General features: G+C 56.3%; 2 protein-coding genes across 2 annotated transcripts; both read right to left on the bottom strand.

Annotated features, from left to right (window-relative positions):
- Positions 1-7,341: 7,341 nt before the first annotated feature.
- Positions 7,342-8,438, bottom strand: PHLDA3 (pleckstrin homology like domain family A member 3). The gene is made up of 2 exons (XM_062509639.1): positions 7,821-8,438; positions 7,342-7,463 (listed from the first exon to the last, which is right to left on the bottom strand). The coding sequence occupies exons 1-2, from the start codon at positions 8,170-8,172 to the stop codon at positions 7,342-7,344; spliced, it is 474 nt and encodes a 157-aa protein (XP_062365623.1). The 5' UTR covers positions 8,173-8,438.
- A 4,593-nt stretch (positions 8,439-13,031) lies between these two features.
- Positions 13,032-27,187, bottom strand: CSRP1 (cysteine and glycine rich protein 1). Its single transcript, XM_062509478.1, has 6 exons — positions 27,056-27,187; positions 20,437-20,549; positions 16,057-16,225; positions 15,583-15,709; positions 13,729-13,822; positions 13,032-13,435 (listed from the first exon to the last, which is right to left on the bottom strand). Exons 2-6 carry the CDS (start codon positions 20,546-20,548, stop codon positions 13,359-13,361), a joined length of 579 nt encoding a protein of 192 aa, XP_062365462.1. The 5' UTR covers position 20,549; positions 27,056-27,187; the 3' UTR covers positions 13,032-13,358.
- Between the last annotated feature and the right edge of the window lie 19 nt (positions 27,188-27,206).

Raw genomic sequence — 27,206 nt, 5'->3', positions numbered from 1 at the left:
TTAGGAGCAAACAATTCCCAACGTGGGGCCCAGCAGGGACAATGCCTGGCATGTTAATCCTGAGGCTTTTATGGCCGGGAGGGACACGCAGCTGCAGGAGTGGGGCAGCTCCCATGGTGGGGAGCACAGACAGCCCCCATCCTGCAGAGCCTTCCCAGCTTCTTCCCTAACTGGGCACCAGCAGGAGCTGCTGAGATTGGTGACAGCAGCAATGGCAGTGCCAGTACCATCCTTGCGTGAACTGCACCAAGCAAATCCCAGTGGGCAAGGGAAACCCCCCCTGCATCCAGCACAGCCCCGGGACCCCTGCAAGGACCCTTCCCTGGCCCCAAACACCAGGGCAGAGGATCTGCTCTCACCCCCGTGAAGGAGGAGGAGGCTTTAACCAGCCCCGTTAGGCCTTTATAAGGAAAAGCCCCCACGGGGCCAGGCCTCCAGCATCTTTCCTCCCGGATGCCTTGGGATTGTTTTCGGAGCACAGAGGAGCCAAAATTAGCCCGTGACAAAGGCGCTGCATTCCCGCAGCTCTGGGGATAGGGTGGGGGCTGCTTCGGATGCCATTTGCTCCAGTCTCAGGTTTCATCATTTGCTGGGACCCGAGTGAGGAGGATGAAAGGGCAGGAGAAGGATGGGGCAAGAGGACCCCTAGATTTGAGGTTTTCCCATGGGTTTCAAAGCCCTGGCTCTGCCATGGGAACTGCACAGAGGGACTGGCAGGGGACCGAGATCTCCCATCCCTCCTTCCCAGCTGACACAGAGGAGACGTTCTGAGTTCCCATCCCCATTCCTGGCCCACAAACCACAGGGAGCTGTCTCCAGGTTCCAGGTTGTTTTATCAGGTGCCACCTGGGCCTTGGACAGCACTCTGAGCTGCTGGGGTGGGAAGGATCAGGCTGGAAATGTATGGGGTAGAGCAGTGCTGAGGGCAAATGCAGAGCAAAATACTAAAAATATATCTGGATTGGCTCCATAGGTCAGAAGTGGGTGCTGATAACAACCAGGTCATGGGTTTGATCCCCATTCACTTAAGAGTTGGACCCAATGATCCTTGTGGGTCCCTTCCAACTCAGACGATTTAATGATTCTGTGATTCGTCCATATGCTGCTGCTGCTGCTGCTGCTGCTGCTCTACAAATCAAATATCCCCCTGTCACTGGGAGCCACTGACTGAAGGGAAGGGTTCCCCATGGGCTGCCACCAAGGGGATGGATAACAACAGAAAATCCCCAGAGAGCTGTATGAGGAGGTCAGACCCAGCCAGGACCAGGTCCCCAGGCACAGCTCCTTGTCCTCGAATATCCCTGTGATCTATAGGTCACCAGTGTTTAGTCTCTTACAAGTGAACCCCCTGGCACATGTTTAGAGGGATGGTGCATTTTCCTCCTCTGGACCTTCCATGTGCCTGGAGGGTGCTGGTACATCAGCCTTACACCATGGCAGGGGCTGCCAGAGCTGTCCAATGGAGCCAACTGGCTCCTCAAGGTCTTGGGACTCCAAATGCAAAGGCACATGACTCAGTTCAGCTGCCCCACATGAAGCCAATCTCCCTGAAGAAATGAACTTGAAGCAATGCTGGAGGAATCTCTTCCCCTCCTCTGGAACCTTCCCACCCATCCTGTCCTCACCCTCTCCCAACCACTGTCTTTGTTCCATCAACCCCAATGGGATCCACAAAGACAACAGCTCCCAGAGCATCCAGGACAGACTTCAGAATTACAGCAGAGCCTCTGGTGTCCTTTGGGACTCATCCTCGCATCCATCCTCCCTCACTGCCACACTCAGAATCCAGCACTGGGGGGTGACAGGAGACCCCCAGCTGCACCAGGTTTGTCACAGGACTGGGACAGATGATGCCCCACAGACTCACCATGGTGTGGAAGAAGGTTTTTCTTCTGTGAGACAGCTCAGGGACCAGGCGACAGCGAGGTCCCCCCCTAAGCCAGGTGATTGCAAGGCTGCAGGATCAGGTGGCAAAGAAGTCGTGAAGAGTCATGTGATTTGTCCCAAAGAATGGTCCCCAGTGGGTGTTTCTCCTGCAGACCATCCAATAGCTCTCACCCCTTCTGAGCTGCCAGAGGAATCCAACCAGTCCCACCTGCTCTGTGGATTGGTGACAGTGCAGTGAAAGCTCTCAGGATGGTTCTCTGATGCCTTCTGCAGCCCTGGGGGGAATTCCCTCACCCTGCTGCATCTGTGAACAACTCCCACCAAATCTGAAGGATGCCCTGAGATGGAAAGAGGGCTAGAATTTGGAAAATCATCACAGCCTGGCCTGGGAACCGGCACAGCCCCAGGCCAGACCCCAAATATTCCCCATGGGGCTAAGAAACCTCTCCCAGATCATCTGCCTTACGGATATTCACCCTATTGCATCAGCCCCTCCAGGACACTTCCATTTCCCACTGCCTGGCAGGGCAGAGGCTTCTGATCCCTTTGGGATGTGCTGTTCCATGTCCTGCTCCTGCAGCCACAGCCCTCTACACTGGGAGCCCCGAGCTCCAGACCCCTTGGACCTGGAGCAGCTCAGGACAGTGCCCATGCCAGCCCCTCCATCTCTGGACAGGGGACCTACCCTCCCCACTTGGCTACAAAGAAAATCCATTGGAGGCAGCTCTGGGGCTGGATGCCAAAGGAGGACAATTATCCCAAAATGCAAGAAACACCTTCCACTTCTAGAAATATCATGGACAGTTTGTTTTTCTCTGCTTGAATACTTTGGGGAGGCCTGAAATGTTTGCAGAAGGTGCCAAAGCTGAGGAGGGTTCCCAAAAGCCATTAGGCCCTTTAGGAGCACAGGCTCCTGCCTCGTGCCTCTGGCACATGGAAAAGACTTTGTTAAATAAGGAGGAATTACCTCCTTTGGGATAGTGGAAAGACATTATTGAAATGGAGCTGAGCCACCGGGCTGAAGACTTTAAGCTTTCAATGGCTTTGCCAATGACATATGAAACCTTCCCAGTGCTGATCCTGTGGGCTTTTCTCACCAGGAGTGGGATTTGGGCTGTTCTGTGCCAGTGGTAGCCCTGGCTCAGCAGCGACATCAGTTTGAGTATCATAAAATCCAGGCTGGTTTCCAGCCTAAAGCAAAACATTCTTTTTTTTTTAAAAAAAGGACTATTCCAAATAATCCAAAATTTCTGGCCTAGGCAGGGACCCTGATAGTGTTTTCAGGGTATTTGCAGACCTTTACATCTGTCTCTGAGACACATTTCACTATCCACTTTGGTCTGGGCTGGGCCACCCCCACCCAGAGCTACCCAGTGGCTCCTGCTCAGGAATGGTGGGGGACAGATGGGTGCTGGGATGAGCTGGCTGTTCCCCCTGCAGCTCCAGCAACGTCTGGGTCCTGGTCTTCACAGAATCACTGGGTTGGAAAAGACCTCCAAGATCATTGAGTCCAACTCATGCCCTAACACCTCAACTAGTGTTGAGGTGCCACATCCAGTGTTTTTTTAGACACATGCAGGGATGGTGACTCTACCACCTCCCCTGGCAGACCATTCCAGTACTTTATTATTCTTTCTGTGAAAAACTTTTTCCTAACATCCAACCTAAATTTCCCCTGACGCAGCTTGAGACTGTGTCCTCTGTTTCTGTCAGTGCTGCCTGGAAAAAGAGACCAACCTCACCTGATCACAATCACCTTTCAGGAAGTTGTAGAGAGTGATGAGGTCACCTCTGAGTCTTCTTTTCTCCAGGATAAACCATGCCAGCTCTCTCAGCCATTCTTCACAGGGCTTGTGTTCCAAGCCCCTCACCAGCCTTGTTGCTCTCCTCTGAACACGCTCAAGCCCCTCCATGTCCTTCCTAAACTGAGGGGCCCAGAACTGGACACAGCACTCAAAGTACAGCTTCACCAGTGCCAAGTGCCACTTCACAAGTGCCTCCCCACAGGGGAAGTTTTTTTGTTTCTTCCAGGTAAGTCCCTGCCCTTCCATGGGCTCCCACTCCCAACCTCAGCTCTACTGCTGGGGAATGTCACAGCCACAGTCTTTAACCCCATGGGATACCCAGTCCAAGACACCCCAGCAGGACCCTGTTGTTGAGGAATTAATGTGTAATCTCTGCAATCCACACCCTGACCCCCTCAGCACCCCAAGATCTGTGGTACAAGGACAGTTATTTCTTTCTACACCCAAATGCAGGAAGATTCATTGGAGATGGCCAAGCTCCCCCCAGCAATTCTGGGGACATCCTGGTCTCTGCTCCTCTGCAGCATGGACACACAGACATAGCTGTGCTCTGGGCAGGTGTTGGGTCCCAAACCAAAATCCAGTGATTTAGGAATTGCAATTAAGGGTGCAATTAAATCGTTTTAGGAGCATCTGGAGGAAGTTGGACAGTTGACCTAAAGCCAAAAAGCAGAATGCTACTTGCTACAGCTGGGATTTTTTTTTTCATTTTTATCTAAAGAGGAGCCACCCACTAGCTTTGGGATGATCCCAGGAGAAGTGGGACAGTGCCAGGCTCTCTGCAGCACACTTGGTGATGGAGGATGTCCCACATATGTTCCCGTCTGACAAAAGCATTGGCACCACCAGGCTGTACCTCCCTGTCTCAGCACTGTGACCCCACTGCCCTCCTTGGCACTCAGGGTGTCCAGCCAGCCCCAAACTGATCCCAAAGCCAGAACTGGGATGTCATCAGGTGGAAAACCTCCTGTCCCCTGCACCCACTGCACCCCTGTGGGTGCTAGCAGAGCCCCTGCCCAGGGTGAGGGCACAGTGCAGCCCCCAGAGTAGCCTCAGCACTGGGGCACTCAGCACAGAGAAGTGTGGCAAGGGCTGCTGGAGCAGGGGCACCACGGGCTGGGAGCAGCAGAGCCAGATTTTCAGGCTTCTGCCTTTGAACTCAGAGTGCTCCAGTGCTCTCTCCTCTCGAGGGCTCTCCCTGGGGGCCTGGGGGGGTCTGGCAGCTCCTCCTCACCACTGGAGCCTGTGTGCTGGAGGGGCTGAGGGGCCACAACTCCACCTCACACTGTTGCCCTCCCACCTCCTGGGGCATTAGAAATGCTTCCCGTGGCTCCTCTCCTGCTTTCCAGGCTGCCTGAAAGTGTTCTGGAACCATGTCCCTGCTCCAGCCTCTGTCTCTGGCCCAATTCTGCTCCCTGGCTAGGTCTCTGGGCTGTTTATTTGCTTTTCAGTCTCGGGGTGACTTTTCTTCTGCAGAGACATTCAGCCCTCCCATGGTGTAACCACCACACCTTCCACCCCCATGCTGCTGGCTGGACCCTGACCCCCCATCCCCTGCTCCAGTGTCAGGCTGGAAATCCACCCACTGAGGGTGAGTCAGGCAGGTGTGGGTGTCTGCTGAGAAGAAAATCCCAAACCTGGAGTCTTGGGGAGCTCTAATGTCCCTGGGGAATATGGGCAACTGGCAGGGACCATGGATGTGTGTTGGTCTGGATGAAAGGCTCGGGATGAGGATGGAAAAGCTTGACTATCCCTATGCCTGGACCTGAGACACTGACACAGGGATTTGTGTTCTCTTATTGACCTCTCCCTCCACTAACTGCCTGAATTTCTCCCCAGCTCTTGGGTACCGTGGCCTCCCTGCTGCCTCATCATCAGTGCCCAGGGATATTCCACAGCCAGGGCTGGTGCTTACACACCCTCCTTGATCATTTTCTCTGCCAGTTCCTTGCTGGAAGTTGGAAAACAGAAAATATCTACAGGGAACAAGAGAGCAGAAAAAATGAAAAAAAGGAGTCACACTGGATAAAACTGGTAACTTTGGGAACTCCCTTGCACTGAGTGCTCCCCAACCTGGCACCCACCATGGCACAGGCTTGGGATGCTCACATGGCTTTGATTGAGACTCACTGAATCCCCTGACTCCAAGAGTTGGGAATTTAGGGTAATCCCCAGGACAATGATCCTTGCCCTGGAAATGCTGTGTAAGCACCAGCACCTTCCTGGCCACCCCATTGCCCCCTGACATGTGTGCAGGGATGTGGACAGGGGCTTGTCCACACCTGAAGCATGTCCTGTGGAGGGTCCCACCATCCCTGGAGGCCTCCTTGTCTCTGTCATGACACTGGGATGGTGCAGAGCTCTGTCTGTGCAGGGTTTGTGTCTGGCTTCATCTGCACCCCCCAGCCTGGCCCCCCTCTCTCCTCTCCGCTCCCAGCCGGGGGGTGTCAGTAAATGCAGCTCTGAGGACCAGCTGGCCAAGGAGACGTCAGCAGGTGAAACCCATCCTTCCCCCCCCCCCCCCATCCCCCTGGTGCCTGTTTCTGCAGACCCAGCACGAGCCTGGCCTTGCAAGGTGAGCAGGCTTCAGCCGTGCCCCCATCCCCAAAGCCACCCAGCACTGCCCTGACACAGGGACAGGACCCGTGGGCCTTGTGAGGTACAGGCTGGGGTGCAGGCTGGGGCCAGCTGCCGGGGCCCGGGGCATAAGGACACCGCACTCCGTGATTCCCACGCGGCTGGGAAAGCTCCGGAGGATCCACAGCGCCTCCAGCCCCAGGCTGGGCTCAGGCTCTGGCTTGCGGAGCACACTGGTGGCTCCAGGCGCTGCTGTCTGCTCTGCCTGTCAGGGCAGGGCCATCCTTTCCCTGCTGCAGAGTCACAGCGCTGCTCCTGCTCACTGGCACACAAACCACCGTGGGAATCCCTGGGCGCAGCAGGACTGGGGACCACAGAGACTCAGGGGAACTTTAAAGCCCAGCTGGGGGATGCTGACTTAGGGTTCATGACTGGCAAAGCTCTGTGCAGGATTTGTGCTCTCCCGTGCCGTAGGGTCCCACAAATCAAAGTAACACCAGCGTAAGAAACTGAAAGTCCTCTTTAGGGACACTTTTGGTACAGGGAATTGGGTACCCCAGCATCCCCCAACGGCCTGAGGACATCCCAGGGTGAGACAATGTCCAGTAGCACTGCTGTCACCACGCCATCCATTCAGTGCCCTGCTGAGGGGTCCCTGCTGCAGCAGCTCTCCAGCAGCCTCTTTTTAAAATTAGGACCCAGCCATATCCATCTGTCCCAGTGTCACTGTCACACAGGCAGAGCTCCCTGTGGCACAGACCCTTCCAGGACAGCCTCATCCATCCCCTGTCCTGCAGGAGAGGCCTGGGGTCCCCACCAGGGCACCAAGGTCTGCACATGTCAGCTGAATGAAGGGTGGCATGGCCCCAGGCAGGGATGTCACCTCCTGCCTTGTCTGAAGCACCAGGTGGTGGCCCTGCCTGTGTCTTTTGCCGTGCTGTGCCATGGATTGGTGGCTGTGACAGCCCAGCTCTTGCGGTGCTTCTGTCCTGCCCCAGCATAGGGGGAGCCAGTGCCAGCACCAGCCTCCCCAGGGCCACTGTCCTTGTCCCCGGGCTGCACAGCAGTGACCTCACTTTCCTGCAGGGATCCCGCTGTCCCCAGCACCTGCCGGGCCAAGGGCCATCTCCATCCGACTCCTGGGAAGCTGTGATTCCCTGGGCTGTCCCACCGGGGCTGCATCCAGCTTCACCACTGCAGAGAGAAGGCTCCTGTCACCTGCTCAGTCAGCGCTGGGACATGGGGCATCCTGAGGGGGCTGGGGAGTGGGGCCAGATGCTATCCACACCCCATCCCACGTGCAGGAAGACAAAGGGCTCCATATCCCTCAGGCCACCCCAGACAGAGGGAGGATGTTAGAAAGTCCCTGTCCAGTGATACAGAGAGGTGAAACCCATGGGGCATCCCAGCTAGTGCAGGGGGACATGGGAACATCAACCTGCAGAACCACCCCAGTCCATCTCACCCCCTTTGTGATTCCCCAAACCACTCAAGGATCAACCCTCATCCTGGGCTGGGTCCTGCTCCCTTGGCCCACAGTGGCTCTGGTACCTGCTCGGCAGCTGTGCCGGGTGCGCACCTCCTGCATGGCCTGCTGGTTCTTGAAGCGCACAAGCCCCATGGTGATCTCGGCGTTCCAGCCCGGGTCCTCCTGGGCACAGCGGAAGTCGATCTCGAGGCTGTCGTCCATCACCACCGTGAAGTAAATATGCCGCTCCTTCCACTCCACGCACTCCACAGCCTTCATGCGGGCGAAGCTCAGCTCCTTGCGCCGTGAGCCCTTGGGCTCGAAAAGCTGCAGCCCCTTCTCCGTCAGCAGGCACCGCTTCTTCTTCCAGAGCTGCAGCAGCCCCCCACTCCTCTTCTCCAGCACCCCCTCCCTCAGCACCTTCTCGGGGGTCATCACAGCTCCTCGGCCCACCGGGATCCTCAGCACCTCGTGCCAGCCCAGCCGGGCATTACCCGTCAGGGGAATTCAGCCGCTGCAGGCCGAAGCCGAGCTCCTGGGGCTGGGACCCCACGGTGGCCGTGCTGCCCCCGGGGACTCGCCGCCCTCCGCTCCGGCTCTCAGAGGGGCTGAGCCATGGGGTGCCCCATTCTGCACCAGCCCCGTGCCGGCTCCGCTCCCTGCCCAAGCCGCGTGTGGGATCCGCACTCCCAGGAGCTGTCGCTACTTGCCCGGCCGCTCTCCCACTCGCATTCCTGCCGCCTCGCCTGGCCCCTCCTGCGCTCAGGCTCCCTTCACGCTCAGGCGAAGCCCGGCCAGACCTGGCGCAGCCCCGCTTCACCCGGGAGGAGCTCTCGGGGTACCCGAGGGCAGGCGCTGCCTCAGGGTCTTCATGTGAACAGGCAGGGTGTGGGATGGGGCAGGGCTTGGACACTTCTGCACGGCAGCCGGGGGAGCAGGGACAGATGTTGTGGAGGTGCAAGAACAGCTCTTGGGAGGTGCTGCACCGGCTGTCAGGGGTGCAGCCCCATGGGCACAGGGCTATAGGGTGCTGTGCAGTGCTGCTGGGGACAGTGGGCTGTGGGGTACAGGGTCGACTGGGCAGGGGGTTCTATGTAAAATGCCAACCAGGCAGGGGTACAGAGTGCAATGCCACCGGGCTGGGGGGATGGGGTTGCAGTGCCAGTCAAGGAGGCACAATGGGCTGCAGTGCCAGGGTAAGGGCTTCTGGGGTGCAGTGCCAGCTGGGACAGTGGGCTGTGCGAGCATGCACCAGCCAGGCAGGGGCTCTGGGGACCCCGAGTGCAGCCCAGGAGAGGAGACAAACGTAGAGGACAGACCCCAGCCACTCACTCAAGGGTGCTGGGCCACCTCTTGGCACACAGAGCTCCCACGCCTCAAAGCCCCTGGGACACGGATTTGAAGCCCCCATGCTGTCCCACAGCAAGGAGCAGCATCCCCCTGCCTCGTGTGACCTGAACAGGGCAAGGAGAAGTGGAGCGGGTCTGGGGCAGTGCAGCCTGGTCCTGCCTGATCCTCCCTCCCCTGCAGCCAAACACCGTCTCCTTTCCAGCCCATCTCGTTCCCGGCCACCGCAGCGCCGTCTTTTCCTGTGCCAGCGCCTGGCACTGAGGGGTTCCCCGGGCCGGGCCGGGCCGGGCTGCCGGGGGGCACATCTGGGGACTCATGCTGGCCGTGGGCTGCCAGGGCAGATGACTGTCACAGGTGGCTGGGCAGCTGAATGTGCCCCTCCATACGCTGTGAGTGTGGGTCCTTCACCCAGACGAGGTATGCAGTGGGAAGAAATCCCCCCCCGGGAATGTGCCGGGGTCGCTGACACACACAGGAGCTGTCCCAGCGCCCACCCCCCGGCTCACCCTGCTCATGCACCCCTCGCAGACCCCAGCCCCGCAGAGCCCCCGGCTGGAGTCCCTCCTGCCCCATCCCCTCCATCACTCCCGGCCCCTGCCGGGGGCTTTTGCCGGCAGCCGCCGTAGCCAGGGGGCAAGTCTGCAGCGCTGATGAGATGCACCTCATTATCCCTCATTAAGAGGGCAGGGCGGCTGGCGGAGCCAGGAACTGGTTCGTGCTCCCTGGGGCCAACCTCGCCACGCTGGCAGAGATCCCGGGTGTCCCAGGAGACCCGGGTTCCTGACGTCGGGCGGCCCTGGAGGTCACCCTGAGCACCCCAGCACTTCAGAAGGAGCAGAGCTAATGTGTGGGTTCCCCGAGCTAGGCTGTTTTCCCACGCACGGGTAACGCTCAGCTCCAGGGATGCTCGGGGGGAGCAGTATCAGGACTGTCACTGTTCTGGCAAGCTGGGGTGTCCGTGGGAAGTTCTGGCTCACCATCCAGCTCCAGCTCCATCCTCAAAGCCCGGGGGAAAGCCAAGGGCTGTCAACCCCTGCCCCAGACCCCCAGCCCTCTTCTCCTTGCAGTCACTCCTTCTTCAGGCACCAGTCACCAAGGGAAGGTGATGGTACTGCAGCCCTGTGTGTGAAGGAGCTTTGACGATGTCCTTCTCCACTCCTGTCTCCCCAGCTGTCCATTCCCAGACACACCAGGCAAGGGTGTCATCCTGCCAGCCTGTCTGGGGGGTGCATGGCAGCTCCTGCCCTGCAGCAAACCCAGCAGGACTCGCTGTGCCGGGCTGTGGGTGAGCCAAGGGCTCTGGTCCATGGTCTGCCCATGGTTCATACCATTCACAAAGGGCTCTCAGGGCAGGTCGCAGGGCTGCCAGGTTCAGCCCCTCCCCGAGGTGACATCCCCACAGAGCTCGGTGACAGGGTGATATCCCCTCTCCCAGCCCCGCTGGCCATGGGGCTCGGAGGCTCCAGTCCAACTCCTCAAATGTTGCCATCACCTCCAGTCTCCAGGGTGCTTGGCCACAAGCCAACCCCTGGCTTGTCCCTTCAGGGGCAGGTTTTGGTGCCACAGCCCCTTTGTCAGGCTGCAGCCCCCGAGGGGCGGGAGCTGCTGGGCTCAGCACGGCTATGCTGCCGCGAGGGGGAGCAGGACAAAAACCTGGCACACGTGAGCAGACACGTCCGGCTGTGCTCACTGGTCAGCAGAGGGTAGCAGATGGACAGAGCTGTCCCACTGCAGCTCAGGCAGGAGTTGCCCAAAAAGCACCTCTAGTCCCACTCTGCTTCTCCTGGGCCATGTCCCACCATCTCCTTCAGCTGCTCTCATGCCTCTGCCAGAATGTGCAGCCCCCGTGACCCCATCCTGGTGCCCCATGGTGGTCTCTGTTACTCCCTAAGCCACTCTGAGTGACCGGTGCAGGGTTAGCAGCTGTGTGGCACCCAGGACAAACCCTCAGGGCATGGTCATCATCCCAGTCCCGGGATGTGATTTACCTGGGACCTTTGGGGCTAGGAATTCAGCAGAGACCCACTAGGCAGGAGAAAAGAGTACTTGCGGAAGCTGAACTTCAGTTTTCCACTGTCTAAAGAAGAGATGTGAAGGGAGACACAGCCCTGCCTGGCAAAAAGACACAAGGCACAGGGGTACAACAGGAAAATCAGAGATTCATAGAATCATTAATATTGGAAAAGCTCTCCCAGGTCACACAGTCATCAGTTCCAACTACTCCCCCAGCACTGTTCACTGCTAACCTATGCCCCATATGCCACATCCACAGGTCTTTTGAACAACCACCACTGCCCTGGACAGCTGTGCCAGGGCCTGACCCCCCCCCTTCCAGTGATGTAACAACCCTTTCAAGGGTGTGTGGCACGATGCTGTGACAAGATCCACAGTGATGGGACCTCCATCCTTAGAGGGTTCCCGTACCTGAGTGAACACCAAATGCTATGATCAACCTGACCTGTGGAGCCCTGCCTTAAGCAGGAGGTTGCAGTTAAGACTTCTGCTGGTCCTTTCTAATCTACATCTTTCTGTGGCCCTCCAAAACCCCAATCCAACATTTTCTCCTGGATTTGACCAGGCCTCCAGTAGAATTGGCTCTCTGGGGTTCATCACATGTGAAATGTCAGTACCTCATAGAACCACAGACTGGCTTGGGTTTAAAGGTTAAGAACCATCCAGTTCCACCCCCTGCCACGGGCAGGGACACCTTCCACTATCCTGGGTTGCTCCAAATCCTGTTCAGCCTGGCCTTGGATCCAGGGATGGAGCAGCCACAGCTTCTCTCAGCACCCTGTGCCAGGGCCTCCTCAACCTCACAGCCAATAATTCCTTCCCAAATCCCATCTAACTCTGTCCTCTGACAGTGGGAAGCCATTCCAGAATCCCCCCATCCTCTACTACATGGAGCAGGAGCTGCCAAGTAAGGGAGGCAGGTTTGGGTCTCCACACCAGGGTGGTACCTGAGCCCTCTGTGCTGTGGCTCCCAACCCTACCCAAACCTGGGCCATCTGCCCCCCACACCAGGTGCCACCAGACCCCTTATGAGAGCCACCACACAGCTCAGAGCAGTGGGTCCTGCTAGAATCTAGAGGGGGGAAGTTTTTGGAGATGGTAAAGACTTAATTCCCCATCTCAATTTCAAAATCACCATATAAAACCAAGGGTGTGATGAACGGGAGAAAACACTTAAGCTGATAAAGGAGCCCACGTCCTGCCCCCCAAAAGGGATTTCTGCCTCTGTTGTGCTTCTCAGAACACTCCCCATCTCATTTGTTCAACCACAACGTTTATAATTCTAAAAATCCCAGAACTCAATTCCCTGTGGAGTCCCTAACTCTGAGCTGCAGTGATGCTGATCTGAGTCTGTCCCACCGGTTCAACAGGAGAATCACAAAAAGGGAGTGAAGAGTTTAGATGGAAACCAATTAACCCTGGGCAGCTGCCAAACTGGAGGCTTAATGATCCACAAGCTACTAAAAAAGCAGGGAGTAGGTGAAAAGCTGTTAATTACTTGGCACCGCTGGGCACCCTGTTTGGAGTGGTGCCACCCAAAAGCACTGATAGGGGTTTTGAGAGGGTGAGCACATGTGTGGTGCTACCAACACACCCTCCCAGCTTCAGCCTCGGCTTTTGAAATAGTTATCCCCATCCCCGGAAGCGTTCAACGACAGGTCCTGAACAGCCTGCGGTACTGGAAGGTGGAACAAGATAAGCTCTAAGGTCTCCAATCCAAACCACTCCATACCGATTCTTGGCGGGAGAAGAGGGGGAGCCCTGCCCAGCCGAGCTGCAGAGCTCAACTGGCCACAGCTGGGTCAAACTGCACCAACACATTCCCGCCATTGGGCTTTAACTACAAGCCAGGACTGCAAACACTTCCCCAGCTCTGGGCACCCAGTGCCTGTCAGCCCCAGACAGCAAATAAGTGGTGGGGCCAGGCCGGGTGAGCTTTGATATCTCTGAAGTTTTATTGCTTGCTCGGTGTCATGGCTGAGCACGCGGCCAGCAGGACGGGCAACGCAGAGCAGGACTTGGGCACTGGGGCCTCGCTGCAGTGGGAGGGAATGGCCCCCCTGTGCCACGTGCCCCAGCAGGACATTGTCCCTGCAGGGACAATGCTGGGACCACTCCAGCTCCAGGGCAGGGCAGGAGGGGCTGGTGCTGCGAAGCAGCAGTGGCTGGAGGTGACAGTGGGGCACTCACTGCGGCGTGGGGTGGGGGCAGGCAGCACAGGACGAGCCCTGGGCGGGTACAGGGCCCAGCCCTGGAGCTCACTGTGAGTGGATCAGTGCCCCAGCACCCTGCCCGAAGCCAAAGCCCTTAGGACCGAAGTTCTTGGCGTAACAACCTGCAGAGGACAGAAGGGAGACAGAGGTGAGGCTGGCACAGGAGCGGGTTCTCCCCAAGGAGCACACTCTGCCTGGACAGGACAAGGTTTGCCAGATTTGGTGGGCAAACAGAGAGGCCCTGCCTCAGCAGGAAATTCTCCACCTCTGTGGCTGGCACAGTCAGCCACCAAAAGCAGCTGCTTTTGGAAGGCCACCCCTTCCCCAGCCTCCACCCTCCCCGGGTCCCTGCACAGGGGTCTTCACCCCCACCCCTCATAGCCCAGGACAAGCCAGCAGGGAAGGTGGGGCTCACCTTTGCAGTAGATCTCCCCATCTTTGTCTGCCAGGGTGGTGGACTCCAGACTTTTGCCACACTTGGCACAGCGGAAGCAGGACTTGTGCCAGGACTGCAGGACAGGAGCAGAGCCTGGTTAGACCCCAGGGACAGGGCAGACAGGCTTGGTACCAACCAGGCTCCCTGCTCTGTTTCTGATCCAAAGGGGCTGGCAAAGACCTCTGAATGGAATAAAAGCTTTTCCCTGGAAAGTACTCCCAGTCCCATAGGTAAAATACAGTGACGAAACACCAGGTGTGATCACTGCTCCTGTGCTGATCTGGTTTTGGAGACCTTTTGCCCACACTCTTAAAATTCACTTGTGCAGTAATTTCTACAATAATCTGTAAAGAGCAATACCCCCCTCTTTGGGGACTGTCCTCTCTAAACCAGCGAGATAAATCCCCCCCTTATTGTCCAGCTGAGACCCACAGCTGCTGATGTTAGGCAGGGGTGGCAGCAGGGATGGGACAACTGCCCCACACAATCAAAACTCCAAGGAAGGCAGAAAACAGAGAGGAAAAATGCCAAAACCAGAGAGTGTTTAAAAATAACCTCCCATGGTTCCAGCAGTCCCCTGGAGATAAATGAGCTCACAGCCTTCAGGCAAACCTTAAGTAGCCAGAGCTGCTCACCGAGGAATTTAAACAAACACTTGGGAAAACACAAAACCTTTTTTGGAAGAAAATGTGAAATTCAGGGGCTGGAGGAGGAGTTATTGGATAGAGTCATCCAGCAAACATTAGCACATGAAATACATGCTCTGGAATCCTCTCTGTGTCTACTTTAATGTAATTGCTTCACCAACTTTGTTTCCCTGTAAACACTAGGGCCAGAAGCCAACCAGGAAGCCCAGATCATGCTTTTAAGGGTAAATTCAGCTTCTGACCCTGGGCTGACCCTCAACGTGTCCATCACAAGCCAGCTGGGGGATGATGATGTTAAGGGGCCCTTTCTGTTGACTCCTCTCCTTGTTCTAGGGATGCAGGACAAGCACAAAGCCCCAGGAGGAGAGAGCCTAGCCAAGACAGGGAGTGACACCTCATCACTGGTGAGGCTGTCCCAGCATGGCCACCCTGACCCCATGGTACAAGGCCAAGCAGCCTGGCCTGGTGTCCCTGAGAAACTCTACATGTGCCTGACCTCATGGGGAGCTCCAGGCAAGGACCTCATCTGGGATCCCAGGGTTGGCAGGGCAGAAGGGGTGCCCAGGCCTTGCAGAGGAGCTGGGCTGGGACCAGGTCACAACTCAGGCTGCAAAGAACCCTGATGAGGGGATGACCTTGGCACAGGGAGTGCCAGGGCTGTGACGATGACCTTCACACCAAACCCTGAGCTGACCCAGCCACCACCAGAACAGCCCCAGGAACATTCACTAAACCCATGCCAACAGCTCAAACACCCTGCCCGGCCTGTGGGCAATGCTGACCACTGGAATTCATTGCCTGCCCCAAATCCTGGCCACATTGTTCCAGACTGTGGCACAGAGGGGAGAAGCATGCACTTTTCAGTTAACAGTGACACATGGCACAGGTCACTGCCCACCCTTCCTAGCACATCCACAGCAGACTCTCCACCATGGCCTCTGCTGAGCAGGGCTGTAAATACTTGATATAAAATGTATTTCCCCTCCATCTACAAGTCTGTGAGAGAGAGCACTGCAGCCTGGACAACATGGCTTCCAGACATGCCATGATCTCCTTTTGGTGCGAGGCTTCCTGGTGAACGTGGCCATTACACCCAAGCCCAGCCCTGGCTGAGGGCAGGTGCAGACCCTCTCCTGAGTGTCCCTACCATGCAGCCCCCTGTTCCCCATGCCCCCCATCCCCTTACCTTGCCAGCTCCAATGACCTTCTCGGCCGCATACACAGCCTGGCCACAGCGGGGGCACCCGTCAGCTCCTCCCACCTTCTGGGCCATCCTGGCTGCATTGGGGTTGGGGGGTCGGTAGGGCTGGCCCCTGTGGGTGGCAGGGTGCTCATGATCAGAGAAGCAAGATGGAACAGGGAAGAACTATGGGATCCCAAATCCCAGCCCACTTTATAAGGGAACTTCAGGAACAATGTGTTGAGCCCCACAGAAAGTCCAGCCCGAGGGCTGTGTGCTGGGAGAGGGTGGGCAGCATGCTCAGGTAATGGGGACATGTATCATCCCATCCCACCCATTAAACAGGGTTCAGTGGGATTCCCTGGAGGGGCAGAGGGGCCAGGCCACCCGTGGACACTGCTGGGAGCTCAGCACCTAACAGGACAGGTGGGGGGAGAAGGTGCCCACAGCCCCGGTGTCAAAAACAAAGCTCAAACTCACTCTTCATATTTGATTCCCAGGGACTCGCCTTTGTCAGTGCTCAGGGTCCCTGCTCCCTGCCCATAGCCGTAGCCCTTGGGGCCATACTTCTTCCCATAGCAGGACTTGCAGTAGATCTCCTCACCATGCACGGCCACAGTGGTGCTGTCCAAGTTCTTCTTACAGACCACTAGAACACAGACGAGGGTGTGGCATCAGCTTGCTCCGCCAGAGCTCACTAATTAGCTGGGGCAAACAAGCCCTCACAGGGACAGCACACCTCAGCTTTCAAGGAGCAGGGAAACCCTCGCCAGCATCCAGCCGCAGGGAACACATGCAAACCAGGGCAGATAAGGATCACAAGAGCAGTGTCTGACTTTAAAAGGAAAGCAACCACCAAAGCCAGCAGGGTGATACCAAGGGAAGGAAAGCTCTGTTAACCTTCTGGGTGCTGCTCTTCTGCAGCTGCCATGGAGGTGAATTTAATCCATGGGGGTGAATTTTCCCAATGAATCACTGCACGATTCTCAAGCCTGGGGGTGGATGTCCTGGTGTTTGGATGGACCAAGAGCCATCCAAGAGCAGCCCTGTGGTCATCACCGCACCCGAGGCACTGCAAGGGCTTCACACATTGGGCACAGTCACCTCTCCAGACCTCAAAAGGCTCACATGACACCTCAGCCCTGGTCTTGTCCAGCTTTGGGGGTGTGCATGGGGGGAGGTCTCAGGTAAGGAACACTAACTCAGCTGGGTGTTTGAGCCCTGGGCATCAACGTGGGATATGAGATGGGACAGGAGGAGGTGGCAGCCAGGCTCAGGGGTCCTGTTGAGCCCACCCAGACCTTGAGCTTGGTGCTGGGCTCAGGCCTTCTCCTGATTTTTAGGTTTCCATAGAATCACAGACTGGTTTGGGTTGGAAGGGACCTTCAGTTCAGATTATCCAGTTCCAACCCTCTGCTATGGACACCTTCTGCTATTCCAGGTTGCTCCAAGCCCTGTCCAACCTGGTCTTGAACACTTCCAAGGATGGAGCAGTCACATATTTGAGAAGCAATGCCCCACCACCCTCTGAGTAAAAAATTACTTCCTTATATCTAATCTTTCTCCCTTATATCTAATCTAGATTGCTCCTCTTTCAGTTTAAAAACATCCCCCTCACCCTGTCATTATCTGCCTGTGTAAAAAGTCACTCTCTTATATAAACCCCCTTAAGGTCCTGCAATTACCAGCTCCTGTCCCAGGTCTGCTCACAGCTGCCACATGCCTTCCCAGCACTTCCTGAGACACCCTGCCCAGCCAGCAGGAGCAGAAGGCCACCAGCACTCAAACTGCAGGTCATGTCCAGTGTTCACCATGCAGGATCCCAGCTCCTAGGGCAGAGTCTGCAGTGCTGGCAGCCAGCCCCAAACAGATCTCGCTGCAGCTGCCACACAGCTTCCCCCATCCTGCTTTCCACACCTTAAATGTCAAGGCTTCCAGCAGCTTCTTGGCCAGCAGAGTAGTTTCTTGGCCTTTCTCAATATCACAGGAATGCAAACAGAGCAGAGTTGTCTCCTCAGAGCAGCATGAACTGAGCAGGGGCAGAAGGCAGCCCTTCCATGACTAAATACAGCCAGGAGAATCCCATGTGCCTCTGCAGAGACAAGGAGGAGGAAAAGGAAGCATCTCCTGCCATCTAAGGAGGCTCTGGCAGAGTCTTCTCCTGGCTACATGCTCCCACCACAGCAGGAGCTGGGGATGGAGACCAGATCCCAGCTGGGAGAGACCAGAGCTGGGAACTGGTTCCAAAGCTGCCAAGCTCCTGGGCTGCTGTTGGGATCTCTGCACTGCTCTGGAATGGCTGCTCTGGCAGACCATCAGGAAGCAATGTGGGCACTTTCACTGGTATTTCAAAGAGCTTTGTCTTGAGCTTTGTCCCAGGGCAGCAGTGAACGATTTCAGTGGCATCTGGATGAATTTGGAGCTCCAGACCAAGCTTTCACAGCCCTTCATTTGTATTCACAGAGCTTTGAGAGGCAACAGAAAAATCTTTACCCAGCCCCCGAGTTTGTGCATTGCAGAAATTCCAGTGCACTACACTCACGGAGTTAAGGACCCTTTGTTTTTCTAAAAGGAACTGAACTGCTCAGCAAAACAATTAGACAAGAGCTGCCTCTGCTTTCCAAAGCCAAGGGGCTCATTCCAGCTCATTTCTACTGCACTACCCAGGCAGCTGGATCACAGCCAGGAGTCAATCACCAAGTTACTCCCTGAGCTCTAATGTACTGTGGTAGGCTTGGCTGCTTTTAGATGATGTTTTTGGCAGATCTGGTTGAAGTATTTGTTATTCTCCCCAAAAGATAATTGTTTCGAGTTCCTCGATGGGGCCCAAATGCAGCACTGGGGAACAAGCTGGGAATGCAGGAGCTCAGGAGCACCACCCACAGCCTATAGTACAGACTGGGAACAGTGGGAAGCAGGGTGGGCTGGAACACGAGCCACAGCCTGAGCTGGAGAGCAACAGGCAGGACAGGAAGAGCTGCTGGGTACGTGTGGAATGGCATAACAAGTACCTGCAAAGAACAGGGACAGCAGCCCTGAGCCGAGGACCACTCCCTGGGCACTTGCTTCCATGAACATACACGGGGGACCTTCTTCCCCAGTCTGGCCATGTATTCCCACCTGGAAACAATGCCTTCAGCCTCATTATGTGGTTCCTGGAGGCCTGCCCTGCTCTCTGGGTGCCAGCATCCCATGGCAGCAGCTTTCCCTGGCAAACCATCTGTGTGCATAAGGGGTGAGGGCAACATTCCCCACCCTCCTTATCTGAGGCCACAGAACAAACAGGATTTCCTTCTGCAGAGCAGCTGCCATACAGACCCAGCCTGTCACCCTCCTCCTGCCCAGGAAAAGCCTCTACAATTCCCCTGCTGAGCCCTACCAGCCAAAGCAAGTTTGCAGCCTGGAAACTCCCACAAATGGGAGCTCCTGGCAATGCTGGCCACTCTCCCTACTGCAGGGAGCACAGACACAGCAGCAGCCTCCCTGTCCCTCTCTCCCATCTGGATCCAGCTGTACATGCTGCATCCCAGGCAGGCTGGACAAGAAGTATCCAGTAGCTGGGCTAGCTGGACACAGGAGCATGGCAGGGATCACCCCATGAGTCACTGGAATTTTCCTACTGGAAGAGATCAGTTCCAGAGTGTGCCTGTTTCCAGATCCCACCTCTGCTTGCTGCCCCTACGGAAAAGATCCCAACTTTGCTCCGTGCTGCAATGGGATGGTAAGACTGGCACCAGGGCACTGGGACCAGCTGAGGAAACATGAAAACCTCAGTGGGGCTCTGCTACAAGGCCACCCTTGAGATGCACTTCTGCTGTTCTGTGGAAGATGCAACGTCTCAAGGAGCCATCAGCAGACATATGTGTGCCACACAGGCAACATGCGTGCTCCTGTCCACAGAATTTCAGAGATGTTTGAGTGGGAAGGGAGCTTACAACTCATCTTGTCCTTCCCCCTGCTATGGGCAGGGACACCTTCCACTAGACCAGCTTGCTCCAAGCCCCATCTCCTGTAGGCACAGAAGAATCACTGGTTCTGATACGTGACAGTCTCCAGGGACAGAGGACAGTGATCTAGTACCACACAGGCTGAGGATATTGCTTATCTTTTGAATCAAATGTCCTGCAGTGCCTCTGGATGCCCTGGGTTTAAGGAGTTGCTCTCAGTGCTGCAGTACCACCGGCCCTGGGATCCCCAAAGGCAGGGCAGGCTGTCTGGGGACTTGCAGCAGGATCCCAGCAGTATTTTAAGATCCTGCAGAGTGGGCAGAGAAAGGGAGCTCAGCACTGGATCACTTGCAGCCAAATCCTGTTCTACTGCCCCTACGCGGAGGTGGCACTTGGGTCCAAACATACACCAGAGACACCCTCAGCAACACGGGATCTGCAGACAGGCTGGGGGTGATGCTTCAGCACTTGTCAGGAGGCTTTCCATCAGCATGAGGGACAGGAGAGGACCACATCTCCTTCCCACCATCCCCTCAGACATGAGGAGATTCCATGCCAGCTCCCCAGTCTCAGCCACCTTCTAGTATGGCAAAGCCACTTAGAAGGCTACAGCCAGCCCCACCTCTGAGCATTGCATGGGATGTGCCACCTCCTGCCACCACTGCTGGGAGAGGCCCTGTCTCATGCTCCAATCCTTAACATCTGGACACAGACCAGAGGACCCTGCCTGGCCTTTCCCTGGAGTAGGGATGGACTTTGCATGGGTGCTGGCTGTGGTCAGCTCCAACAGCTTGGACAGCCCATGTGCCCTAGGATGATCCGTGTTCCTGCCACGCTGGGGGGTTTGGAGAGATCCTGAGGAGCCCTTGCCCAGGAAGCAGAGAGGGGATCAGGGAAGAGGGGTGGTACTCACTGCACAAGAAGCAGGACTTGTGGAAGCTGTTGCCTTCACACTGCACCTCCTCAGCGAAGTACACGGCCTTCTGGCACACCCCACACTTCTTCCCTCCTCCCCAGTTTGGCATCCTGCAGGGGAAAGCACAGTCAGGCACAGGAGCAGGGCTCTGTGGGGCCGGGATGGGGCAGCTGGAGCAGGCACTGGAGCTCCAGAAGCTTTCCCATATCCAGATGTGCACAGACAAGCAGAATTGGCAGAACTCAGAGACCCAGCACCCAGCAGTGCCAGCTGCCTCCCAGGGACCACTGGTCCTGTCTGCCAGGAGCAGCAGAAATCCCTGTCTTAGAGCCGTGGGACTTCATAGCTCCTGTCAGTGCCAGGAAAAGGGAGGAAGCCAGCACAATGCTGGGAGACAGCACTAACAGATTTACCCAGGCACCTCCTCAGGTCACAGCCCTCCTGTCACCCCGTGCCATGGCCAGGGTAACTGTGACTGAGCCTTGGTGCTGGAGTGACAGCTGCCACACCACACACAGTCCAGCTTCTCCTCCCTGACCAACTCTTCTATATCAGCCACTGCAGGGCAGGGGACAGTCAGGGCTGCCCCCGGGGCAGGAGCTGACCCCTGACACCACCAAACCCCAGACTCTGGCACATGTCCCACAGCTCCATCAGCTCCTGCCTTGCCTGGCCAATCCCTCCCAGGCACTCCCTGCACTCTGGTATTCAGTCTCCTCCAGGACTGCAGGCAGAGTCACGGAGCCTGGAAAATCTGAAATCAAGAAGACAGTGCAGGGCAAAGACCTGAGCAGCAGCCTAAGCCACCATCCAGCTCCTCAGAAGTGCTTCTATTTCTCTTCTCCTTCCCGAACTGTGTCTGATAAGACACCGTTAAGAGGCCCCTAGATTTGCAGATAAACCCAAAATATGTGAGTTGCTTACACGCGCAGCAGAGCTCCAGTCCAGAGGGGCCCCTGAGACTCGTGAAGAACAGGTCAACATAAATCTCGAGACATTCACACAACAAAGTCCTGCAAAGAGATTCTGAGGGAGCCAGGCTGATTGAATGTGGCCAAGAGGAAGCTAAGGACAATCAAACAGCTACCTGGGGTCACTACAAAGACAATAAAACACTTTTTGGAGGGGTCCAGTGATACAAGTAAGGTCAACAGACACAAGCTGCAGCTTGAGAGGTCTCCAGGGGCCTCTTTCCATCAACACCTCTGTAATTCCCCATCTGCTCCCATGTGGGGACAGGCAGCAGAAGTCACAATGTGCTTCCTGATCCCTGAACAGCTAAAGGTCTCCAAAACAGCAGGACAAGCTCCCCAAAACTAAACCTCCTTTTCAGAGTACAAGATTTGCCAGCCCACCATGTGTTTAGGATCTCGTCATCTGCCTGAGCTCAGCTGTGTGAGGATGATGAAGGGACCTGGGTCTGCCAGGGTATACCATAAGCCTTGGAGCCACCCCCTTGCAGCAGATGCTGCTCACCTCAAGCAGCTGAAGCCCCATCCCTGGGCCTCCAATCCCACTGATTCTCCCATCTGGGGAGGTGGGTGCTAAATCCAGAAGGACTAGAGGCTGTACAAACATCGAACAGAGATGGGGGAGCATGAAGGACTCACAGGCACAGCAAGATCCCTCCACCTCCCAGGTCATGGGGAAGTCAGGATCTTCCCCGTGTGAGAGTATTTTGTCAGGAAAAGGGAAACTGATCCCAGCCTGGTTACCAGGAGAGGGGTCAGAACTGGCTTGCTGACTCCACTTTATCCTGACCACTGTTCCTAGATGCCTAGAGGGTCTCAGTACAGGACAGACAGAGAAGTGGAAGGTGCTGGGAGCAGGGGCTGGAGAGGCTGTGCTGGCTCCCCGGGATGCTGGGAACTGTGTTCAGGGTGTGATCACAGCAGCTGGGAAGTCTCTTGCCCAAAGGTCCCACAGGCTGGGCTTCCCACTGTGCCAAATCCCTCCCTTTCAGCCTGGTTCTTCCAGTCCCAGCCTTTGGATTGCCTTAAAAGGACACAGGCTGTTTCTCTCCAGAGTCAGTTTTTCCCCTTGATCAGGAGGAGCGCTTGACCTGGTTCAGGAGTCTCCTTGAAGGGGAAAAACATCCAGCAGCACCCCCTGCCAGCCCCTGAGCCCTGCATGGCATCCTCCAGTCCACCAACCCCTTCAGCCCCTGTTGTGAAATCCCACTTCAGGAATGAGACAACACTGGCTACAATTTTTTGAGGTCCCCCTTCCCTTTCCAACCAGCACAGCTGGCAGACCCCATCTATGGGATTCCCCAGCTCAGGTTTTGGGGGCAGCCTCTTGTCAGCCCTCCCTGCTCCAGAGCCAGGGCATCCACAAGTACATCCCATGGTTTGGGACCAGCTATTCCCCTTTGCCTCCACAGCACATTTTGTTCCCCCCAGAGCAGCAGCAGTGAAGGAAGAGGCTTTGTTTGTCCTGAATATCAGGGCTACCCTGCCCAAACCAACAGATTAGCAGTGTGAACACTTTCCCCTGAGCTGCCTAAAGGAGGAGAAAAACTGCTTCTGGGTGAAGCTCATCTGACATTTGCCACCAGAGGAGTCCAAGCCGTTTTGCTACTGATTTTCCTCAATCCACCATGAGAAGGCTGCAGGTCCCTTCACTCAGTTTAAATGATGCTGGGTGATTTGAGCAGGTAACTCGGCACGAAGCACAAACACAGCCCCAGCAAAGCCACATCCCAGCAAAACCTCCTGGCACTCACCAGGGAAATGTGTTTGTCCTGGGGATCCATGTGAGGACTCACAGCTGGACACAGAGAAAGCCTGAGATAAAATTCAGTTGCTGAGAATTCCCTGCTGAGAATTCCCCACATGCTGTAAGCCCAGCAGACCACACAGAGACCAAATTTGTGCTATAGGCTGGCATCAGCAGCAAAAAAAGGAATAGGAAAACCCTGCTCTGGGTACCTGGACCTGACCAGCAAAGTCCTCACAACTGCCATCCAGACAGATCCATCTTCCCAATTCCCTAAGTAACGGCCACTTTAAGATATGTTCAAATGTTTGCAATCCTTTCAGAACTATTTCCAGAATACTTTGCGTATTTTGCACGAAGTCCAATTGCAACACTTGGTGACTACAGTCACACTTCTCCAAGCTACTCTGGGCCCCATGCAAAATAAGGAACAGGAGGTGACAGTCCTGCAGCCAATGACTTCACTGAGTACAGGCAAGGGGGATACCCAGGACTGCCAAAAAAACAAGATTATTCTTCTTCCTCCTGCAACTCTACAACTCCCAGCAAACATGTCCAGAGCCCTACAAACATCACTCTCAGTACCAAGCAGGGCTTGGCCCTGAAATCACTCCATCATCCACTACAGATAAGGGAAGAGGTCCCCAAAACCTAGGGAGGCTTGTGCAGAACCACCCAAGGCTGACACTTGCTAGAGATTAACCCCAATTCCAGAGCCTGATGTTGCAGCAGTGCAGCTCTCCAAAGACCAGCTTGGATGGAGCTTGGAGCAACCTGAGATAATGGAAGGTGCTCCTGCCTATGGCAGGGGATGGCACTGGGTAACCTTCGAGTTCCCTTCCAACCCAAACCTGTCTGTGATTCTATGAAATCTGGGCTCAGACTCACATACATTTCAGAGATGCTGTGTTGCACCAGTCTGGGAGGCAATGTAAGCTATACTGAACAATCAGGCACAAACCAGTATGGAACTGGTAGGTACCGGTGCTTTGGGATGCCATCACTGGCTGTAAGGGGAAGCAGTGAGCTGAAGCAGCCATCAGGCAACAGAAACAGATTAATCCTCTTTTTCGAGTGGGTTAAAAGGTCAGTGTGTTCCTGTCACTGCTCCTGAAGCTGGCAGCCTCCACCCTGCCCTCCTGAGAGCAGCTGGGTGGGAACTGCTGGAGCTGTAGCAATGCCTGTGGTTGTGTGGATGCATCTCCACGGCCATGGCAGCACTCAGGGCAGGGCAGGGCAGGTCCTACACCATCACACTCTGAGGAATATCCCTGCAGCCACCAGGATGTCAGCGAACCCATTCAACCTTCTTCAATAGCTGGAAAATCCTCCCATGTCTGTGCCCTACTAAAATCCTACAGTAATTAATTGCAGAGCAATCACTTTGTGTCTGGAGATCAGTGAGGAACAGCAGACTCATGCTGACCTGTATAAAAAGTTTTTGGGTTGTTTTCCCAGTGAGAGCATTAAAACAAGTGAATGACAGAATAGCACCATCAGTGCTGCACAAAATTCACTCATAAGCATGTTTACAGCAGTCCAGGCAGAACTAATTAATGCCCTAGCAAAGGGAAGAGTCAAAGGGGAAGAATCCACAGCAGGAGCCCCAAGCCCTGCAGTCTGAGTAGTGCCTTCCAGTTTAGAGAGCAGCTGGCATGGCCATAAAATAGGCAGAAATTTGAAGCAAGAAGGACCCAGACAGATGAGACATGGGCAGCGCAGAGAGGAGCCAGCTCCCAGGGATACACCAGGGAACATCCCCAGGAAAAGCCCCAGGACATGGCACCAGGGACTCATCATCAGGACCTGCTGTCCCATGGGCGATTCCATCCCAGGCCAACAGGAACTGTCACAGAGCAGCTTTCCCATCACCTGGGCACAGGTGGGAATAGCCCCACAAGGGACAAGCTAGAACTGTCCCCTTGTCCCCTGCTCTGTCATGAGCTGGGAGGAGCAGTGATGTGAGGAGACTCTAGGCCACCAACAGTATAAAAAAAGGTAAATGAAGGTCATGTGTGACCCGGTGATGTTGAACTGGTAAGCAAGAGAATGGGGACCTGAGGCTGGTGAGCTCAGAGACATGGAAAAACACTGGGAATTACCAGGAAGAAATCACAGAACTGCCCCAGGAGATGCAGCTGGATCACATCAGGTGCCTCTGAGGTCTTTCCTGGGATAGGAGGAAAGGAAGTCAGGAGGCTCTGAGCTCCAGAGTGATGCTCACATGTGGCTCATCTACTCCATGACTCCAAGAGCAGTCAGGCTTGACTCCACCAGCAAATGATTCTGCCACCAAGGCAGCCTCAGGTTGGCTGTGCAGAGAAAGGGCCTGTGAGAGGCCAGCACAGTGCTGAGCCACCAGCCAGACATGGCTCTTACAGCCATGGCCTCTGCCCATGCACACACTGCTCCCAAGCTTGGCTTACAAAGGCTCCTTGAAAGCAGGGTCCTCCAAGAAAATCCCAACTTGATCCAGAGCAAAAGCAGCAGCATTTTCAGGTGGTGCTAAGAAAAGCTCCTGACTCCCACAAGGATCAAGATCCATCATCGGACTGAGCTCACCTGAGCTTCCCTAAGTCCTGAAATGCCTCAGGTGATCACATGCTCCCCACTTGGTGCTGCCTTCCAGGAGCACAGAGCCGAGCTCAGGTGCTTTGAGGTAGCACTCAGGCACTGCCATCCTGGCTGGTGAGCCCCTGATCCGGGGGACAGCAGAGGTGGGCACAGAGCCCATGACCCACTGCATCAGCACAGCCCTGAGCTCCTTGGGAAGGGCTGAATCCTCCCCCGGGTCCACTGCACTTTGCCAGCCTCACCTCCAGCAGAATAACAGAACATCCTGAGCTGGAATTGATCCACAAGGATCACATCCAAACACTGGCCCCGCAGAGCCACCCCAACAATCCCACCCTGTGCATCCCTGGCAGTGCTGTCCAAGAGCTCCTGGAGCTCTGGCAGTCTCCGGGCCATGCCCATTCCCTAGGGACCGTGGGCAGTGTCCAGCACCGTCTGAGGGAAGAACCTTTCCCTGATATCCAGCCTGAGCCTTCCCTGACACAGGTCCAGCCCTTCCCTCGGGTCCTGTCCCTGCTCACACTGAGCAGGGATTGAAGCTGTCCCTCCACTGCCCCCCCCCCCCCCCGGGAGAAGCTGCAGATCCCGGGGAGCTCTCACCTCAGGCTCCTCCAGCAGGAACAGACAGACCAAACGTCTACAGCTGCTCCTTGCAGGGCTTCTCCTCTCACCCTTCCCCAGGCGCTAGAGCCAGGAGGAGCAGCGCCCAAAGCCAGCCTCACCTCTCACACTATTTTAGCGCTGGCCCCTTGTCACTGCAGGAAGAGGCAGATGATCTGATACAGGGACTCGGCAGCATCCGGGACTTTTGCCCAGCGCTCCCGAGCCCCCTCCCACAGGCGGAGAGCTCCGAGGGCTGGAAAGCAGCACCTGGAGTTCTGCACAAGCCTGTGCCCAGCCTACTGCACAGCAGTGCAAATCTCCTCTGGGAAGTGGCCTGAGCCCACAGCTGAGCTGCCTCAGGCTCCCTGGACATAAGCTTTACTGAGTTCAGTCGATCTGATGCAAGAGCTTTTGCTTCCGCATCCCTCCAATGTGCGCGGCTGCTCCGGCACTGGGAGCAGCCTCAGGGGGTCCCAGCGCTCCCGTGCCGCCCCACAGGCACACGGCGGGGCTGTGCCCCTCTCCAGCCCCGCATCTCCCCCGCTGCGGCCCGCCGGGCCGGGGGGGCAGGGGGAATGGGGCATCCTCAGGGGATGGAGGGAGGGATGGAGAGAGGGATGGAGCAGCTCCGGGCTGGGGGAGCGGTAGCCCCGGGCACGGGAGGGGAGGCGGCTCCGCTGCGCTCGGCAGGATTCGGCGGCCGCCTTGGCCCCGCACCCACCTGCGGCCGGCCCGGGGACAGTGTCGGGGTCGGCTTCAAATCCGGCGCCGGGATCGCTGTCAAATCCGGGGTCTGGGTCAGTCTCGCTGTGGAGTTTGGTGCCGGGAGCCGCTCTGGGGCCGCCGGTCGGGGCTTTTGTCGCTGGCGGGGC

This window comes from Cinclus cinclus, chromosome 27, assembly GCF_963662255.1.
Source record: "Cinclus cinclus chromosome 27, bCinCin1.1, whole genome shotgun sequence".
Classification (NCBI taxonomy): Eukaryota; Metazoa; Chordata; class Aves; order Passeriformes; family Cinclidae; genus Cinclus; species Cinclus cinclus.
Note: the sequence above shows the minus strand (reverse complement) of the source record. Positions and strands in the feature narration are given on the sequence as shown.